Genomic DNA, 21,364 nt, shown 5'->3' with positions numbered 1-21,364 from the left:
ATAGATCTATGCTTAAAGAACCGATTTCAAACTGGAAAATGTCAAAATATGTATATTTTTTTAATCCGAGTTTTTACCCGAATAACACAAAATCGCGGCAAAACACCACCGAATTACGTTTGACCGGCGCGAAGTCGGCCAACTCGGCCGTGTTTTTGAACATGGGTTATAAAACTAAAAGTATTTTCAGCACGGCAGCACGGCACACAACATGGAATCTAGTCTCCTAAATAATCATACAATCTTTTTATCAGAAATCTTTCTTATTTGGTTCTATTCAGTGTTGGCTCTTGGGGTGTGCTCAAGGTGCACATGCACAGAGTCCTAATTTGTAAATTTAAGGAAATATCATTATAATTTGGAAAAAAGTTTTCTAACTACACGAAGTTTACACTAATATGGTGAAAAGCATCCAATGTATGAAAATGTGTCAACAACTACACGAAGTTTATGTTAATACATGTCACATGTACATGTACGAAGTAAATAATAATATAGTGGCAACATCACAATCGGGTTTAATTGACTTTAAACTAAGTTAGTGAGGCCAATCCGTAATTTACTAAACTTAATAAACTTAATGATTTATTAATTTTAATAAACTTAATTGATTTTGTTTATAAACTTAATAATTTATTAAACTTACTTAATAAAATTAATAAATTTATTAAACTTATAAAAATTAATAAATTTATTAAACTTAATAAAATTAATCATTAATTAATAAACTTAATAAACTTAATCATTTATTAATAAACTTAATAAACTTAATCATTTATTAATAAACTTAATAAATTTATTAAACTTAATAAATTGAACAAATTTAATGAATTTATGAAGTTTATTAAGTTTAAGTTTAATGAATTTATTAAGTTTATTAAGTTTAAGTTTAATAAATTTGTTAAGTTTAAGTTTATTAAGTTTATTAAATTATTAAGTTTAATAAACTTATTAAGTATAATAAATTATTAAGTTTATTATGTTAAAGTTTATTAAATTACAAAGTTTATTAATAAAATCAATTAAGTTTATTAAACTTAATAAACCATTAAGTTTATTAAATTTATTAAGTATAATAAATTATTAAGTTTTTAAGTTAAAGTTTATTAATAAAATAAATTAAGTTTATGAAACTTAATAAACCATTAAGTTTATTAAGTTTATTAAATTATTAAGTTTATTAAGTTTAGTAAATCACGGATTGACCCCATTAACTTAGCTTAAAATTAATTAAACCCAATTGTGATGTTGCTACCATATTATTATTTACTTCGTACATGTGACATGTATTAACATAAACTTCGTGTTGTTGTAGACATATTTTCATATATTGGATGGTTTTCACCATATTAGTGTAAACTTCGGGTAGCTATGAAACTTTTTTCCTTATAATTTTTGGGAAAAAATATATGTCTGCACAAGGCCCATAATGTATTTAAGCCGGGCCTGGTTCTATGGTTCTACGACTTAACACAACGTAAATGAGTTTCAAAAAAATAAATAACACAACGTAAATTAATTCAGTGATATCCATTTTTGTAGCCTTAAAATTTTAAAGGAAAATCAAACTGAAACAAATCAGACATAAAATGGGAAAATTCTGTAAAATTAATATCTTGTGGATACATTTTTTTGGTAATATATTAAGTATACTTGGATAAGACGTACGCTTTGCGTAGGACGAATTATTTAAGAAATATCGTATGGAAAAATAAAATTTATATTATTGATCGAATAAATTTTGGCCCTTAAATCATTTAAATTTTTTTTTTTGTTAATTATATAATTTGTTTACTGATGAGCTGATTCTATTTTAAAAATATCTTAGGTCAAAAATTCATTTATCGCATAAGAACCTAACATTTAGACGAGAGAATCTCAGATCTACTATTTGGTTACAATGAAAATATGAGAGTTCTGTTTTATATAATGATTTAGCAATTTAAAAGTTAATTATGGTTATGAGAAGTTTACGTTCACGTGCCAATCCTAAATATCTTCAATATTTTTCTCATTTTTGTGTCGTTTTTTTTTCATTTTGGTTATTGCTCGATATAAATATTGATTTTTGAGTTTAAGTTTTAAATCATGTGAGTCCCTGCTGTTTTCAAACCTCTTTCAGAGAGACTGTCCGTCTGTTTTGCTTGAGGACAAACAAAAGGGTAAGTCTGGGGAAGTTGATAGACCATGGATTTTACCCTCTTTTAGCCATGATCTATAAGTGTTTTAACATATATTTACTACTATATAGAGTCTATTTAGAGTATTTACAGGTTCATGGACGATTTGGAGGAATGTGGTGATTTTGGTGTCTTTTGGAGCCTTTTGATGTGCAGAGCGGCACATACACGTCAGATATTTAGCTATAGATGGAGACTTTCCCACCGTTATATTGAGCCCATCTTTTGACACAAAATATAGCTTTGAGTTAGCTTTCCAATTCCATCGGTTTGAGGTCAATGGTAACCTGCAGCAGAGGTTATGACCGTTTTACTGAAAAGTAGTCAGTCTGCCTCGCGAGAAGAAGCTATCGAGGAGATGAATAACTGTCGATCGTTAACACAGCATTAGTGTCGATCGACAGTGATGCCAGAACGTGGGACACGCATTTTTCAAGACCGTTTGAAGCCCAGAAGCCACACCAAGTTACCAAAATACCCATGGACGACCAGAAACCCTATTTATGTATTTATTTATAAATCATTGTTAACGGTAACAAGCTTTCTATTATCCTATTCTATTGTTTTTTCTTAGGTTTAGAGAGAAGATCAATTCTCCTTCAGATATTGATTGGAACTCCATTTGTCTTACCATTGATTTATCTATTATATTTTTCAGACTATGATTTGTGTTATTGTTTGCATGTCTAAGTAATTCATCTTGTTAGGTTTAGGGATTTCATGAGCTTAATGTCAAACTGATCAATTAGGATTGCTATATTATCTATAGATTTCTACACCAGGATGATTTGTAATACTAGGATCTGGAATAGTTAGAATAACACGACAGTGCGACTAATTATTTGAACCTAGAATCATAGGATAGTTGAGAGGCACGAAAGTGCAATCAATTAACGGAACCCGAACTCTGCTGGATTAGATACCTAGGCGCATGCGAGAATTGGTCTAGGAATCTAGTTGAACTATATTGATTAGGTCGTTAATGCTTGTCTGGGGAAGTATCGATCGACGCTCAGGCCATAGCATCGATCGACACTCGCCCCAAGTCAATAAGCGACAGCTGAGACTGGACTTAAACATCTGATTAGCAATTGCATGTGAAAGCTGGATTGCTTACTTATTAAAATCAAGTTCTAAAATTAATCTGTAAACCATTAGCATCCTTGAATTGAAGTTTTGAATCTCTTGATTGATAAATCCCTAGGTCTAGCTATTTCTCTTAATTGTTTACAACCTCAATCAACCAATGGAACAACTACTTTGTTCATCTTGCTTTCATTGATTTACTGCTTTGCCTAGCTTAATCTTGGTTTTAATAGTCTATTGTGTGCCCTAACTCTCTGTAGCTTCGATCCCTAAGTACTACAATTGAACTTCTTATTTGAGAGAGTAAAATCACTCCTTAGAGTAATTTGAGTAGTATCAGCCTAGAGAAGTTAGAGTTTCATATGATGTTTTGCTCTTGATATTTGGTATGATTTTGTAAGGATATCACGTTGACGGCTTTGAAAAATATCTTTTGGTAATGAGCTTCCACCTTCGCACCTCTTTCTCACTTTGTTCTTGAAAGTTTACTTATGGACAAGTAAATGATAAGTGTGGGAGGGTTGATATCTTATAAATTTCCATGATTTTAAATTATCATTTAATGTATATAATGATCATATAGAGATGCATTTATACATATTTATATCGCATTGCATGTGTCTATATCAGGTTTTGGAGATATTTATTGGTGAGTTTGAGGGAATTTGAGGAGTTTTGAGTCAAAAGGGTAAAAGATGAACATGGATGACGGCCTTAAAGATCTCTTCTGAAGCTCGAATTTCGGGACGATATAGACAATTGAGTTAGCTTTCCAATGCCGGGGTTTCAAATCATTTGTAGCTGTATTGAAGGAGTTATGATCTATCTACTGGAGTCATATCAACCATGTATCGACCATAGCTGTAGCGACCAGAGCATGTCGCTATGGTTCCCCAAGAAGCCCCACACAACTAAGTGTTGTAGCGACCTACTTATAGTGGGATGACCATGTCAGACGGAAAGACCACTTTTTATTGGTTTGACCGAGCTTTATTGGGTGGATCCAGCTCGTTTTAAGACATCTATAAATAGATTTCAACCTAAAAATTCTATTTTCTCTCATTTTCTCTCAAGACTTTGCCTCATTAACATTTTGATCATTCTATTTTTATTTTCACATCTCTCACTCTAAGCTCGAACTTGAATTTAGTTTTTCACTATCTCTGATTATGAACCTTGATATTTAATAAAACCAATAAAACCCAAAGTTTCTATTATATTATAAATTTAATTCTTAATTTTGAATTAATATATAAAATGGAACCAATATTTAATCATATATACAATAGATAATCTTTATATTTACATCAATAGAATATTTTTAAGAAGTTTGAAATATTCTAAATTGGCTACTAATTTTAAAAAGATATGCTCAATCAAAACTACATTAACATTTGGGTTTAGATTATTGATTATTGTTTAGGTTTTAAGATTAGGAAATGGGGTTGAATTTATAAACTTATATAAATGTTTTTGAGTAAAGGACATAATTCCCCCACAAAATATCATATAATAACAATTATACACAAACTTTCAACTTCATCTTAATTTCACATATTTTAAGTTATTTTACGTATTACTCACCAATTCAAAAAACTGAAACACAAACCCGGCTTTTCACTGATTTAATGGTTTACAACGTAAACCAAAATTCGTTTACAACCTAAATTAAAGTCGAAACACTTGAACCAAAAACAATTAACCAAATAAAAACCAACTTGACCCTCGTTAAAACATGCCTCTCCATCGCCTATGCTTTTTTTTTCTTTTTTTTTAACCACAAAGATTATGTGGTTTTATGGTTTGAAACTTTGAATTGGGAAATAACATGTAGAATAATTTAAAACTAGATCCTGATCCGCGCGCCAGCGCGGGTATGAATTTTCACTTTTTAATTATTTATTTTATTAAATGATGTATTTGTAATATTCGTTCATATTATATTCATTAAGTAAATATATTTTTTTTCATCTTAAACTATCTATTTTTTTACGAATGTATGATACCATATAAAAATATAAATAAAATGAGTATAGAGTTAATTAGATAATTTAAATTTTTTTTTCTTTCGTGTGCGATATCATATAAATAATGATCCGCCCAGTTAACAAAAATCATGATTATTTTATGTGTAATTTTTTTTATTTTGACAATTTCCTTAAAACTATATTAAATTTTACATATTTTAATTAGAATATTTTTAATATCTTTACCTTTTTATTTGAAATGCAACTCAATATTTTTTTAACAATTATAACAAAATATTTAAAAAAATATTTTTAGAATTTGTTTGAAAAATATGAAAATTACATTTTAAATTAAAATTATCCTAAAATATGATAAGTTTTGATGTAAACGAAAACTCAAATTATGTCAAAAATAATTATATTCAATGATAATAACAATTTTAGTTGATTATTTTTAAAAAATACATTTACAAAAATATTGTTTGAAAGAAAATTCATTTATCTTTCAAATATAAAATGAAAATATTATAATTAAATAATAAAAAATATAAATAAAAACTATAAATTTAGCAAATGACAACTGAGTTATATTATGCTAAAATTTTTATTTCTAACAATTTATCAAATGACAAATGAGTTATGAGCAAATAATACCATATAAGTTTTAAAAACATAGCCATTCTTAAATATTTTTTGAATAAATAATTATTTTTAAATTTAATCAACTGAAAATAATATCCGTACAATTGTGTGAGTCAAATTCTAGTTTTATTGATGCATGTTATATATTAGTGTTGCATGTTTTAGGTAACATTTTAATGATGCACGTTTTTAAAAGGGCAATTGTCAATAATAGCACCTTTTGAAGTTTTCCTCCCCAAACTAGCACTCAGGATCAGAAGTCACAAAAATAGGTTTCATTAAAGGGGTAATTTACCTTTATACCCTTTGTTATAAGAATAGAAAAAAAAAACATTTCATTTCATTAGATCGCGAATCGTGTCGTCTCCTCTCGGGAATCTTCAAACCCTCACCGGCACTGTCGTCTCGGACTCGGGAATCGTCGTCTCCGGCTCGGGAATCATCTTCTCCGACTCGGGAATCGTCGTCTCCGGCTCGGGAATCATCTTCTCCGACTCGGGAATCGAAGTCTCCGGCTCGGGAATCATCTTCTCCGGCTCGCTAATCGTCTTCTCCGGCTCGCTAATCATCTTCTCCGGCTCGATAATCATCTTCTCCGGCTATCTAATCATCAGCGTCACACTCTCTACTCTCAAAATCGGTAACTTTTTAAAATTAGGGTTTTTGAATTAAAATTTGGGAAGCTTGCGTTTTGATTTTGATTTGTGTGTTACTCGTTCTTATTAACAAGCGAAGCAAATGAAGACTTTTGTGTTGTTTTGTATTTGTGTTATTTCAGGAAAGCCTTCCAGAAAAGTTTGAAATTTTTTTTTTCCTTGTTTACGCAGGATAGAAACAAGATGGGAGATTCAGTACCTCTAAAACTAGCACTGCCAGAGCTGAAGTATCCTATTGGTTCACAGCCAAAAGAAAAGTCAGCAATCAACCAATACTCTGGTTCAGATTATATCTCTATTGTCAAAAGCATCCTAAAACCAGATGAGATGATAAGAGTCCGAGGATCATTTCTGGGACCTGTAATGAAGCTCAGTGAGAGAGGATTGAAGTTATCAGCAAAGATAGTCTACGCCATTCTCACTAGAAGCATCGTTTCTGTCAAGGAGAATGAAGCCTGGTTCCATTTCGGTGCGCAGCCAATGAGGTTCTCTATAAGAGAATTTCATATGATGACAGGCTTGAAATGTAGTGGTGCATTAGAAGGACCACGAAGGGAAACCGAGAGATTTAATTGGGAATTGCTAAAGGGGCGTAGTCATAAGTTAAGTGACGTGGTGGACCAGCTCAGAAACACAAGAGAAGATGCTTCTGAGGAGAGAATATGCCTCGCAATGCTCATCCTGGTAGAGAGCATATTATTGCGGAAGAGCAAAGGAGGGAGTTTTCCTTTGGAATATGCGAAAAATGCACAGGATATGACATATCCATGGGGAAAAGAGGCTTACATTGTGCTCCTGAAGTCAATTCAAAACGCTGTCGCGAATCATTTGGAGAATAAATCCAAATTTGAGTTGCAAGGTTATCCTCTAGTATTCCTTCTTTGGATACTAGAGTCGATTCCTTTGCTAAGGAATAAGTTCAGTAAGTGTGTACCAACAGTTGAGGTTCCTGGGCCGACTTACTTGTGTGAAAAATACACTGAGATAGAGAATCCATCACTTGATAGGGTTTTACAGGTTGAAGCTGATACAAAGGTAAGCTTTTCCAAGTATATGTTTCTCAGTTTATTTGGCTTCTTCTTTTTAATATGTTTCTCATTGGTCTTTTTTTGAAATATTCTCAGCTGAAGGTCCATTGCATACTACCTTCTATTCCTCATGATCCAGAAGATGATATCTCCATTGAAGACAAATATAGTGACGAGTTGGAAACAGTGAAAGATGTAACAAAGAAAGGGTACAAGATTACAGCCGATGACTGGGAAAATAGGTGTGTAGACACATTTGACACATTGGATGCTCTTATTCAAATGATGGCAAATAAGGAGACTGGCCAAGCTTCTACTCCGATTGATGAGGATTCAGTAAATGAAAAAGTGAACAGGATCATCACGGTAATGGAGGAGAATCTGAAGAGCATGAAGGATCGAATGTCATTACTGGAAGAAGAAAACATACATCTTAGAGCTCGTGTGTCAGAGTTGGAAGGAAACAGCAATGTTTTTCCCACTAACGTGACACAAAAGGTAAATTCTCAAAACATCTTCTTTTACATTTGCATTTTCAAGTATTTTTTGGAAGATCTTGTACATATTCTTGAATGCCTTCCTAATATTTGACAAACAGCGATCCAGTGGGACACCTTTATCTCCAATGTCTCACACGCAACCATCCAGTGGGACACCTTTATCTCCAATGTCTCACACGCAACCATCGAGTGAGACACCTTTATCTCCAATGTCTCAACAGCCTAATTTGACACATGAGGTATGTAACCAATAAATATTGTTGAGTTTTGAAGTAATATTTGGAAAGCTTTTGTACTTCTTGAATGCATTCCTGATTTTTGCAGGAGACAATGATTGAATCAGCTGCATCTCCAAAGTCTCAACAAAATGAGGTATATGCTCAAAAATTTTTAAGAAAATATTTGGAAATTCTTGTACAAAATCCTGAATGCCTTCCTGATTTTTGCAGGATTACACGCAATCATCGAGTGAGACGCCTTTATCTCCAATGTCTCAACAGCCTAATTTGACAAATGAGGTATGTAACCAATAAAATATTGTTGAGTTTTGAAGTAATATTTGGAAGCTTTTGTACATATTCTAGAATGCATTCTTGATTTTTGCAGGACACAATGAATGAATCAGATGATGAAACTCCTGCCCTTGATACTCAAGTATTCTCTCCTAATCTGACAAAAGAGGTATATGCTCAATGATATTGTTTTCACAGTTGGAGTTTACAAATTAGTTTTGGGTGATTTTTTTTTACATATAAAGGCTTTTCTGATTTTTGACAGAAAGAAACAGAAACGTCTACCGGTGAGAGGCCATCCAATCCTAATCAAGATGGAAAACCAGATGATGAGGTAATATTTATTCTAGAAATTATAGTTGAATGTATTCATGATGGCCATTCCTGATATTTTTTTGCAGATTGTGAGAGAGAAATTAACAAGTGAGTCACCTGCTAGTCAGAGTCAAGTTTTGCAGAAAGAAACAGTAGAAATGAATGAGACACCTTCTTCTCCAATAGCTCCAAAGAGTATTGAAACTCCCGTTTATACTCCAAGTCAGACTCAGCAGGTACATGGTCAAAAAAAATCTTGGATTTTTAAGTTAATGTTTGGAAGCTTTAGAACGTACTCTGGATTGACTTCGTGATAATTTTTACAGATTGAGAGAGAGCCATCGGATGACACGCCTGCCCTTGATACTCAAGTTTTTACTCCTAATCTGACAAAAGAGGTATATGCTCAATGACAGTTGGAGTTTACAATTAGTTTTGGGTGATTTACATATATAGACCTTTCTAATTTTTGGCAGAGGGAAACACAAACCTCTACTGATGAAACGCCACCCAAAACTAATCAAGGAGAAGGAAAACCAGATGATGAGGTAATATTTACTCTAGAAATTATAATTGAATGTATTCATGATGGCCTTTCCTGATATTTTTTGCAGATTGTGATTGAGTCACCTGCTGCTCAGACTCAAGTTTTGCAAAAAGAAACACTGGAAATGAATGAGACACCTTCTTCTCCAATATCTCCAAAGAGTATTGAGGCTCAAGTTTTTACTCCAATTCAGAAACAGCAGGTAAATGTTCAAAAAATCTTGGAGATTTCAAGTAATGTTTGAAAGCTTTTGTACGTGTTTTTGATCCCCTACCTGACTTTTTTTTGTTTTTTTTGCAGACGGTAACAGAGGAAACGTATGAGGCTACACAGCCATTGACTGAGATCATTTCAGCAAACAATAAAAAGGTAAGCATAGAAATGTCTTTCATAAGTACAACTTGAATTTTAAATTGTAGAAACTTCTTCATAACTACCTCTTTTATTTTACTGTTATTACAGGAGGATACACATGCTGTGCATTACAGACCTTCCTCTCCATTGTCTTCACTAATTGCACTAGTTATTGAAGAAAATAAGAATGCTTTGGTAAGAAGAAATATTTAAAATGTTTAGGTAATATTTTTCTATTCAACTAACTCTTACCATTTACTTTTGTCTTATAGAGTGAGACAGAAACTGCGACCCAATATTTTTCTACAAGTGAAGGAGAGCATTCACAATCAAGCAGAAAGAATCAAGCGGAAGAATATCTCAAGGATACTACAGAACCTACTACTGAGCTAGTTTCCACAGATGTTTCGAAGACACAGCCTCTTACTCCGCAAACACAGCACCTTCAGACAAGTGAGGGAGATCAATCCGATGAGACACCATCAGAGCAGAATCAAGCAGAAGAAAATCTCAAGGATACTACAGAACCTACTACTGAGCTAGTTTCCACATATGTTTCGAAGATGCCGCCTATTACTCAGCAAACAGAGCATCTTCAGACAAGTGCTATAGATTTTTCAGAAAAAAACGAGGTATGCATCGAGTATATTTGATCTTTAATTATTATTCTAACAATTTAAAACCGCTGATGTTACTGAATCTTCATTTTTAATAGGTTGAAGTAAGCAGGCTTCTAGCTCACTTTCAAATAGGCGCAGAGGTTGAAATTTTGTCTACTGATGACGAAATATGGTATCCAGGAAAGGTTGTTGATCTTAAACTGTGTGAAGGACTAGAGGAGCTGACAGTTGAGTACACGACACTCTTCACAGACCAACATAGACTTCAGAAACTTCAGGATACTATCACGGCTGACAAAATACGTCCTGCAACACCAACTAGTGACCAAAAATCCTTTGAGATGATGGATAAGGTAGAAGCCTTCTACAACAATGGCTGGAGCAGCGGACAAATTAGCATGGTACTTGGTGATAACACATACTCGGTGTGTCTCTATACTTCTATGGAAACTATTCTATTCAAACATTCAGATTTGCGAATTCATAGAGAATGGAAAGATGGAGTCTGGAAGATGGCAGATAAGGTAAATCATAACTAGAATTATACTTCACGTGAATTGTTTGATATACATACATTTTAGTTTCAGGAATGGTTTCCAGAAATTCCGATTGCAACAAATTTGATAATATTTTGCTTGGTGTCTATTGTTTGATTAAAGGTGAAGCCTGATAAGAAAAGGAAAGCTGCTGCCTCATCACAAAATTCAGGAATGGATAATGTTTTCCTAAGAAGGAGCGAGAGGGTGCCTAAACGATCTAGAGACACAAAAACTCCATTCAAGTCTGACAGAAATCCGGCTTTAACTGTAATACCTGAGATTATACCTGCAGTTGATCCGTTTTCAACTCCTGCGGAACATAAGCTTTCAAGGCTTCAAAATTGGATGACATTAAAGCCCGGCATGCATGAAACGTAAGCATGTTTCTGTCCTTGTCTATATATTCTTATATTTATGTATAAGAGGTTTGGTAATTCCTTTGAATCTTTAATCGACTGCAGGTCCCTATCAATCAATGATAATAAGATAAGGAAATCTTTCTTTCAAAGCATGGAAAATGCAAAAAAGGACCTTAAGAAAGAGGTAATTTGTTTACATATGTTCTTGCCTTGAGCTTTTTTTTTAAAAAAAATTCAGGAAGGATTTGTTTAGTTTCAGGAAATTATATAGTAACAAATTAGATAATGTTTGCCTTTTTTTTTGCAGCACATTGATGGAGCCTTTGCAATGCTAAATTGCAGAAGAAATGAGAATGCTGCTTGGTTCCACAACTACAAGATTCCAAAGGCGTGCTTCCTACCTATGGAGTTCTTGCATTGCTTGCTCTCTGATGATTTGGCTTACAAGAAAGAAAAGGTCAAAGGTAAAAAGATTTTCAACGATTTATTTAAAGATACTGTGAGAGGGAAGGTATATCCAGAGAAGACATGGGGAGAAGATGTTGATGTTGTGTATGGGATTACTCTTGGAAAAAAAAGCAATGTCTGGATTGGGATGGAAATTCATTTGAAGAAGAAAAGAATCACAGTATATGATTGTTTTCAAAAGGAAAGCAACAGCATTGATATTCCTCAAGTGAAAAAGTTGGCAGGTATGTATAAACAATCTGTATTTGATGTATTCATCTGTTTCTTGGTTTGAAATATTCAACTGATTCTATCTTGATATTGATTTTTAAATATGACAGTGTTGATTTCTAATCTGCTGGTGGAATCTTCTGGTGATGAGGTAGATAAGGTGAAGATGATTCCATTTGAGATTGAGCAGGCACAAGGTTTACCCAAGACAAAACATCCTTTCAACTGTGGGATATTTCTTGTCAAGATTCTGGAGTGCCAGTCATTGAAGATAGGAGACATGACAAAGATTAATGATGACAATGCATTGGAGCTAAGGAGAACCTTGTCTTGTGAGATCTTCAACCAATTTGTGGATGAGAGCTTTGGGAAATGAGAATGATGCATGAAAACATTTTTTGTTTTAGTTAAGACTCGGTTTTAGTTATGACTGTTTATTTTGTTATGTTGTTGGCGTCTGGTTACATAAGAAAGATTGGAAGGATATCAAGTATTTTATTTGGGTATCATATATCTTGGAAGGTTAAAATATTGTTTCTGGATGGGTTTCCAGAAAAAAAGTTAAGTGTTTCAAATGTAAAAAAGAATGAAATGAGATTATATACTAAGGATTGGACATGTATATGGTAAGCTTAAAATTGTGATGTTTACAGACAACAAAAATTTAGAACCACAAAGGATCGAACCCAGAGGGAGAGAGTCTGCGTATTTGGATAGTGTGGGAGTTTAGCCACTAGGCCAAGAAGAATCATCTGTTATGGATTACATTTAATTTTATTTAACTCCAAACTGTAACACAAAAAAGAATTAAAATAGATTTTGAATCCACCACATATCGAACCCGGGGATAGAGAGACTTTTGAGTTATAAAAAGCCTTGGTTTAACCGCTGGTCTGAGGAGAATCATCTGTTAAAGAATATTACATAAGCATACTTAACCCAATTAATATAGGATAGGTTTCCAAAACAATACATTTCGATTGAAAAAAAACAAAACTCTTGCCGTCTCAACACTCTCGCCGTTTCAAACTTCTCGAATCTCACTCGTCTCCGCCTCTCGAATCTCTCTCTCATCTCCATATCTCTCGATCTCCGACGAAAACCCATCTCCAGAACTCTCTCTCTCTCGATCTTTTACGCGAGCTCTCTCTATTCTCCGAGAAAAACCATTTCTAGAGCTCTATCTCTTGAAGGTATGTTGCAGATTCAACCTTATGTGTGTTTTCTTTCTGAGAGATTGGTCTCCTGGTTTTTGCTTGTGTATAGACTTGCTCGTTTTAACCTAATATGATTCGTAGAATTCTAGTTCATGTGAAAGCATGTGTATAGACTTCGGGAAGGATTTGTATTTTTTTCAGGAAACCCTTCCTGAAAATTGGATTTTAATTAATTTAGACAAATAAAATTTTTCTTGTTTACGCAGGATAGAAACAAGATGGGAGATCCATTACCATTAAGACTAGCACTGCCTGAGCTGAGGTATCCGATTGGATCAGAGCCAGAGAAGACGATATCGATAAACCAACACTCGATAGTTGCTTATATCAAAACTGTTAAGGAAATTCTAGGAAATGATGAGTTCAACAGAATAAGAGGGACGTTTTTGGGACCGGTGATCAAGCTTGGAGAGAGGTCTTTGAAATTATCAGCTAAGATAGTGCACGCAGTTCTCACCAAAAGCATCAAGACAGTGAAGAGACACGAAGCATGGTTCCATTTTGGTGCTCAGCCAATGAGGTTCTCTATAAGAGAATTCCACATGGTGACTGGTTTGAAATGTAGTGGTGAAGCAAGAGAACCACGAGAGGGAACCGAGAAATTTAAGTGGGACTTCCTAAAAGGGCGTACTCATACAGTAAAGGACGTGGAGAAGCAGCTCAGAAACACAAGAGAAGATGCTTCTGATGAGAGATTCTGCCTTGCAATGCTCCTCCTGATTGAGAGCATACTACTACAGAAGAGCCTTCTCGACGGTGGCACAACTTTTACTTTGGATTATGTGAAAATAGCGCAGGATATGGATGTCTTGATGACATACCCATGGGGGAGAACAGCTTATAATTTGCTGTTAAAATCACTTCAGAGAGCTGTCGACAAAAGCCTCGACAAAAACAATTATGATTTGCAAGGGTTCCCTATGGCATTTCTTATATGGATACTTGAGTCAGTACCTTTGCTACAGTATGCATTCAGTCAAGTTGTTCCTATTCTGAGCGTTCAACCGTCTACCCCAATATTTTTGTGTGAGAAGTACCTTCAAATAGCTTCTCCACAGCTGATAGATGTTCTCCTAATTGAAATCAAAGATCATGTAAGTTTTTACATTATTTTTTTCTTGTTTCTGTTTTGCCTTATGATTCTCCATTTAAAAGCTAATTATTTTTATGGTTTCAGCTTAAGGTCACATGCATCCTACCTCCTATTTCTAATGATCCAGAAGATGATGTTTGCATGGGAGACGAAGCTAATAAAGATCTGGATGACATGGCCGATTTATCCAAGAGAGGTTATAAGTTTAAAATTAGAGATTGGCGAAACATGTCAGTAGACCTATACGGTGCTAATGAAGAAATAAGAAGAGCATCTTTACTGTTTGGGAATGGAGGGATGAGTCAAGCTTCTACTTCGTATCAGGAGGAGTCTTTGGAATCAAAGATCAACAGAATCAGCGAGATGGTGGGAGATAATTTAAGGATCATGAACGATCGTTTGTGTTTGATTGAAAAAGACAGGAAACAGATTAAAGAACGTGTGACAAACCTAGAGAAACTACAAAGAGTTACTTCATATGAAACTCCAAACAATGAGGTAACTTTTTTTTCGGAAATTAAAATTAATGTTTATCTAGTTCTTGATTCAGTTTTGAGTTGTCAAGTAATTTTGGAAGATGTTATACATATTTAGGCTTGCCTTCCTAATTTTTGTTGTACTTGCACAGACTGACACAACTCCATTTCATGAGACGGCTTCCAGACAAGGTGAAGCCAATGCAGATCAAGCAGATGAACAACTTAACAATGAGGCAAGTATAATTTTGAAAACTGTTGGTATTTATAAAATTATGAATTTGGTACGTGTTCATAATCCCATTCCTGACATCAGGATACACGAGAGCCTATGAATGAGATCACGAAAGAGACACCTGGTTCTCCAATAGCTCAACAGAATATTGAGACTCCAGTCCTTACTCCAATTCAGACGCAGCAGGTACCTTCTTTAAAAAATTGGACTTTTCAAGTAATTTTTGGAAGCCCTTGTACGTGTTCATTCAACCATTCCTGAATTCAGGAGACTCACGAGCTTATGAATGAGATCATTTCACCAAACATTTCCGACACACAGCCAAATACCCGAGCTCGCAGAAATCTTTTAACAGAGCAAAATAAGGTATTACTTTCATTAAAACCTTTAATAAATACTCAGCAACTATCAAAATGACTGGATATCCTTGAATCTAAACCATCACAGGATGTAGAAAGCAGAGTTCAAAATCCCTTTGAGATCGGAGCAAATGTGGAGATTTCATCACAAGATGACAATACTTGTCATAAATGGTATCCAGGAAATGTGTTGGCAACATATTTGGTTGATGGGGTTGAGATGGTGAAAGTTGAGTACTTCGTCCCGTCTCTGGACGAAAAGAAGAGGAAAAGGAGTGTTGAGACACGTGTATCAATTGACAGAATACGTCCTCAACCACCACCTGAGAGATCTGGAGCGAAGAAAAGTTATGAGCTAATGCAGGACGTGGAGGCGTTCGACAATGGTGCCTGGTGCGCTGGAAAAGTTAAAGTCATTTTGTTTGATGGCTCGTGTTTTGTCTCTTTGAACAATTCTAAAGAACAAATTTACTTCCACCATTCTGAGATGCGAAAACCAAGAAAATGGGTAGATGGTGTTTGGGAGATGACAAAAAAGGTAAAACAAATGCCTTGGATCACTTGAATTGAAAAATAATGTCATTTGTTTAATATCTCGGTATTGATTTTCAGATGGAAGAAGAGCAGACGCAGAGTGTGAATCCAAGTGAAGGAGATGGTGATAAAAAGGTATGAAATATTTATACATCATACTAGGAATTAAGATATAAATGTATCTGAATTTTTGTCATTCAAAAAGGGGAAGGCGAAGGCTGTCGCTTGTAAGAAAAATGAAGCAGCTGGTCCATCAGAAGATGGTGTTGGGAAAATGGCAAAAGAGGTAATAAAAATGAATAAGATCCACTTGAATTGAAGTTCAGGTCAATAGTTTGATATATCGGTTTTGTTTCACAGATAGAAGTAAAGCAGGGTAAGAGTGTGAAACCAAGTCAAGACGATCATGCAAAAAAGGTATAAAAAATATTTTTACTTCATATTAGGAAGGCATTCAAGTATAAAGATAAAAACGATCCTGAATTTTTGTCTTTATTTTAATTAAAGCAAAATCCTACTAGAATTCGCCCTTAGTTTTTCAGTTATTTACATTTCAATGCCATTGTCATTTTTTATTATTTTAAATAAATTTCTGCAACAATAAATACAACCAATCAGATTTTTTTATGATTAATCAAATATTTTAAAGATACTTTAGTATCCACTATATATGGAAAAAAACAATACTAACTATATTTTGAAATACAAAATCTAGAAAGTTACGATTATATAGATGCATGTGTTTTCCTAAAACTGAATACCCTATTTTACTGGTCTCACAAACGTTTTATTGACAAACCATAACACACACAAAAAATTACCCAATGGCTGTTAATATGTTGGTAAGTACTCACGTCACATTCCATAATCTCAATTAGGCATCGGCATTCGGGGTCCCAATCGGGTTCGGTTTTGTTCAATCGGGTCTCAGTTTTTCGGGTTTATCAAAATCAGCTACATTCGGATTATATAAAAGTTCTGTTCAGGACCGGTTTAGGTTTTATCAGGTTCGAATCGGGATTAGTAAATCTTCAAAGAACCGGTACAAGGTGTACTTTCGGGTTTTGGGTTCCAAGGTTCTTCGGTTTTAAAGTACTTTATTTATACCTATTTTGTAACCAAAACATAATAAAATCGGTTCTTCGAGTTTAAAGTACTTGATTTGTATCTATTTTATAACCAAAACATAAGTAAAATCGATTCAAAAATAAGAAAAAACATCAAACATAATTATTCAAGTCAAACGAAAGGTAAACATTGTGATTGATAGAAAGAAAACTTATAAATGAAATCATAAAAGAAAAATTAAGTTCTCATGAAATAAAAAAATTATTCAATGAAAATAAAACCAAATCTAAAAATTTCAAGCCTCAACCGCCACTTTCAACCATCAACCTTCATATAGTAGATCGTTATTGTAGATGTTTAATAATATCTTAGTATATTTTGGCTACATATCAGGAATTGAGATCATGTTGGTACAAGTTCTATTTTGGCATTTTGAATGTTTCGGGTTCTATTGGATATCTATTTAATTTCGGGTTCGTTCGGATATACTCATAACCCGAAATACCATAAAACAAGATCCATTCGGTATTTATGCCGGTTCGGATCGGTCGGATTCATTTTTGTCGGATCGGGTTCAGTTCAGATTTTCGGGTTCAGTTTATGCTGCTAATCCCAATCTGATACCAGTTTTTATATGATTAAGGATTGCGTATTAGATTTAGGGATTTTAAAAAATATATATAATAATTTTTTTAATAACAAATAAATTATGTAAAAGTTACTACATATAAAATTTATATTATTAAACTCTTAAAAACTAATTTATATGGGTAAATATGCAACTATTTATATTATGTATTTATGTCTAACACATATGAATGTACAACAACACAAGTGAATAAGATAAGATTTGTTATATAAAATTATTTAATCTTATAACTAACAAATATTTATAGAAAATTACAAAAGGAACCAATCCCGCGCTTTTAAAGCGCGGGTCAAAATCTAGTTTTTAATTAAAGGGGAAGCCACATGTTGGTAAGAAGAAGAAAGCAAATGCTCAGCCAGTAGATTTGCTTCCTTTTCTACAGCGAGAAGAGAAGAGGCCAATACGACCTAGAAACCCTCCTATACCTGTACACCTGAGGTAATCCTTCCAATTGATCCATTTGTGACACCTGAATTTCCTCGTGTTCAAGGCTTACACACTGATGGATCTACGGGCATATATCGTGTGTAAGCAACTTTTTGTCCTCGCATAAATATTCCTAATTTATTTTGTAAAAGTTTCGATTGATACTAGTTAATTTTATCAACTACAGACCGTTTTATATCAATGGAAAAGAAATTGAAAAAGAGTTCTTTCAAAAATGGACGATGCAGAAAACATCTCAACAAAGAGGTAATCAACACTCTGTTCTGTCTTCTATTTGATTGTGTGATATGTTTAGGAAGAGGTTGATTGAGCTATGCTAGATGTCCATTTAGCAGTTCTATATGAAGTTTCTAACTATATTTACATTGGCAGCACATAAATGTTGCATTTGAAATGCTAAATTGTAAGAGGGTTGAGCAAGGTGCTTGGTTCCGCAACAACAATCTTCCACCAGCATGCTTTGTACCAGTCAATTCTTAGAAGAGGTTGGGTACGCTTATGAATCTGTCAGGAAGCCACATAAGAAAAAAAAAGTTATTGGAGGGCTGTGTAGGCGAACTTGTGAAGGTTTAATACATCCAAAGAAGGTATGGCTGGAAGATGTTGATGTTATATATGGTGTCATTGAAGATAAGTTGAGCTGTCACTATATTGGGGTGGAGATACAATTGATGGACAACACAATCACACTCTTCCATTGTGGTCTTCCAAAAGCAAATATCAAACGTGCTCTTAATCAAATCCAAGAACTGGCAGGTAAAATATTAGCTAATTTAGAAAATAAAAGTTTGTCACTTGCTGCTTGTGATTGTGATGCATTTTTACATATTCATTTTGTTGTCTGTTGGTGATTGATTTATTGTATAATTTTGGGTATTTATGACAGTGTTGATTAGTGCCATAAATGGAACTTCTTGGTGAAGAGGTTAATTTCGAAGATATCAGTCCATTTGAAGTTAAGTTTGCAGAAGGGCTTCCAAGACAAAATTTCCATACAACTGTGGTATTTTTGTTGTGAAGATGCTGGAATGCAGGTCACTGGGATTGAAGAGCATGGCTAATATAAATGATGAAACTGCGATGGACTTACGAAGCAAGCTATGTTGTGAGATCTTCGACCAGTTTATGGATAAAGATTTCCAGGAAGGTCAAAGGAAGTGAAAATGTCATATTTGTTCTGTTTTCTACACTGTTTTTCTACTTTGATATTAATTATCCCTAACGTTTAAGTTTAAGTTTGTAATGAATTATCCCTAACGTTTTTTTCATTTAGATTGTTATTGAAAATTTTTAGGATGTATTGATGAATTGTCAAATGCTTATGGTACTTTTAGGATGGGTTTCCAGAAAAAGAGTGAGAAAGCAAAATGCACCAAAGCCTAGCATATTCCTTTAAAGTTTACAAAAAAAATGAAAAAGAAAGTGATCCGATGTTGATTGAACTCGTGAACTCTCGAAAGATGAATCAAAGTGTGCAGCCGCTGTGCCAAGGGTGTTATACTTGCCAAAAGATATAATAAAACGATAATAACTTGTAACTTTGAATATTTAATTAAAAACAGAAAAAGTGAAAATATACACAACGGGAATCGAACACGGCTTATTGTGTGATAAGGGTACACTAAGAGTAGAAGGGCTTGCCACTAGGCTATGGTGGATATTCGATATCAGAGTAAATGTGAACTTATTTATTCACAGACGATAGATTTATATGATCTGGATATCATTTTAAGTATTCAGGATAGCTTTCCAAAAACAAATTCCTTTAAAGTTTACAAAAAAAAAATGAAAAAATGTGATCTGATGTTGATTGAACTCGTGAACTCTCGATAGATTAATCCAAGTGTGCAGCCGTTGTACCAGGGTCTTATACTTGCCAAAAGCTACAATAAAACGAAAATAACGTTTGAATATTTAATTAAAAACAAAAAAAAATGTGAGTATACACAACGGGGATCGAACACGACTTATTGTGTGATAAGGGTACACTAAGAGTAGAAGGGCTTGCCACTAGGCTACGTTGGATATTCGATAACAGAGTAAATGTGAACTCATTTATTCACAGACGATAGATTTATATAATCTGGATATCATTTTATGTATTCAGGATGGCTTTCCAAAAACAAATAAGCAAATCAGATAACCAAGTTATAAGAACACTAGGCCAAACCATTACAAAATAGTGAAAACATTGAACAAGTTTTTTATTTAGGTTGTTAATTGAAGAAACAACACAAGAGAAACAAAAGTGCTTATTCATTTAAAATAAAAACTGAAAATCAAACATAATGTGGTCCTTAAAAACATAAAAGAGAAGACGATAACATGAAATTACTCATGATGGAGCCAACTTTCGCCAAGTTTATCCCAATCAGGGACTTTGACCTTCACATCAGCAAGCATTCCTTCCGCTTCCGAGTGCTCTTCTTTGAGTTTCTCCAACTCAGCAGTTAAATCAAATTTTCCATCAGCTTTGATAATATCTTCAAGCAACTCGATTTGGACAGCAATTGAATTTGCTTTGCTGGATGCAAGATTCCAATCATTCTCAGATAGCCTGTATTCGTTGGACAAACGAAGAAGAGCCCTGTAATGTTCCACAGTTTCCTTCTTCCCCTTCTTGAAACCTTCGGCGGCATCACATCCGTAAACCTCCTCTATGGGACGCTTCATCATCTTCTTTGAACTTCCTTCCATTGAAACTTTGTCCTGCAACAAAATCGAAACTAAGATGTTACGATAAAATAGAAATAGAAAAAAGTTCATGAATTGAATGGAAAATGAGAAAAATCGAAAACTAACTTGTATTGCAAAAGGATATATCAAGCGAAATGAAGTGAGTGAATAAAAGGTCTGATATCGTCCCTTATATTTATAGAACAAAAAGGAACTCTTCGATTATTGAAGTCAGTTAAAATAAACTCTTGATTATTGTGGAACTCTTCGATTATTGAAGTCAGTTACTGAAATAACCAATCATATAACACCCATCTTGACGAAAAGAAACTCTTCGGTTACTGAGTTACATGATGTCGTTTGGAAGAGACTCTTCGATTCCTGAGATATATGTTTGAACAAAAAAAAAAATCACCCATTACTCGTAGGAGAGTCGAACCCGGGTCGATCAAATGTTTCGGTATCATAGGTTTCGTGGTTTAGCCGCTAGGCTGAGGAGAATCATCTGTTAGTTGCTTCCACATAATTGAATTTACCCATACAATTTATAGTATAATACATTGGAAAGATCTTTGATAGTTCAGGATGGGCTTCCGATTGCGACAAATGTGATTCCTGAGATATATG

The 21,364-nt window shown here is 33.9% G+C and overlaps 3 protein-coding genes across 5 annotated transcripts; all 3 read left to right on the top strand.

Moving 5' to 3' along the window:
* The first annotated feature begins 6,354 nt into the window (after nt 1-6,354).
* LOC125608780 lies at nt 6,355-12,605 on the top strand. Of its 3 annotated transcripts, XM_048779265.1 has the most exons (19): nt 6,355-7,566; nt 7,656-8,057; nt 8,158-8,298; nt 8,384-8,431; nt 8,509-8,577; nt 8,666-8,740; nt 8,837-8,905; nt 8,973-9,122; nt 9,213-9,284; nt 9,363-9,434; nt 9,501-9,635; nt 9,734-9,802; nt 9,896-9,982; nt 10,060-10,419; nt 10,503-10,931; nt 11,067-11,320; nt 11,408-11,489; nt 11,613-11,997; nt 12,094-12,605. In XM_048779265.1, the coding sequence occupies exons 1-19, from the start codon at nt 6,715-6,717 to the stop codon at nt 12,357-12,359; spliced, it is 4,017 nt and encodes a 1,338-aa protein (XP_048635222.1). In that variant the 5' UTR covers nt 6,355-6,714; the 3' UTR covers nt 12,360-12,605. The 3 variants fall into 3 exon arrangements, with proteins under 3 accessions (XP_048635222.1, XP_048635223.1, XP_048635224.1); XM_048779266.1 differs by lacking the exons at nt 8,837-8,905; nt 8,973-9,122; nt 9,213-9,284; XM_048779267.1 differs by lacking the exons at nt 8,973-9,122; nt 9,213-9,284; nt 9,363-9,434.
* Nucleotides 12,606-13,418: 813 nt separating this feature from the next.
* Nucleotides 13,419-14,926, top strand: LOC125608655. The gene is made up of 3 exons (XM_048779090.1): nt 13,419-14,294; nt 14,378-14,791; nt 14,888-14,926. The coding sequence occupies exons 1-3, from the start codon at nt 13,419-13,421 to the stop codon at nt 14,924-14,926; spliced, it is 1,329 nt and encodes a 442-aa protein (XP_048635047.1).
* Nucleotides 14,592-16,263, top strand: LOC125608781 (protein AGENET DOMAIN (AGD)-CONTAINING P1-like). The gene is made up of 5 exons (XM_048779268.1): nt 14,592-15,190; nt 15,272-15,370; nt 15,452-15,901; nt 15,976-16,032; nt 16,103-16,263. The coding sequence occupies exons 1-5, from the start codon at nt 15,101-15,103 to the stop codon at nt 16,214-16,216; spliced, it is 810 nt and encodes a 269-aa protein (XP_048635225.1). The 5' UTR covers nt 14,592-15,100; the 3' UTR covers nt 16,217-16,263.
* Nucleotides 16,264-21,364: the final 5,101 nt, after the last annotated feature.

This window comes from Brassica napus, chromosome A5 (assembly GCF_020379485.1).
Source record: "Brassica napus cultivar Da-Ae chromosome A5, Da-Ae, whole genome shotgun sequence".
In the NCBI taxonomy this organism is placed as follows: Eukaryota; Viridiplantae; Streptophyta; class Magnoliopsida; order Brassicales; family Brassicaceae; genus Brassica; species Brassica napus.
The sequence above is the reverse complement of the archived record's forward strand: the minus strand, read 5'-3'. Positions and strand labels throughout refer to the sequence as shown.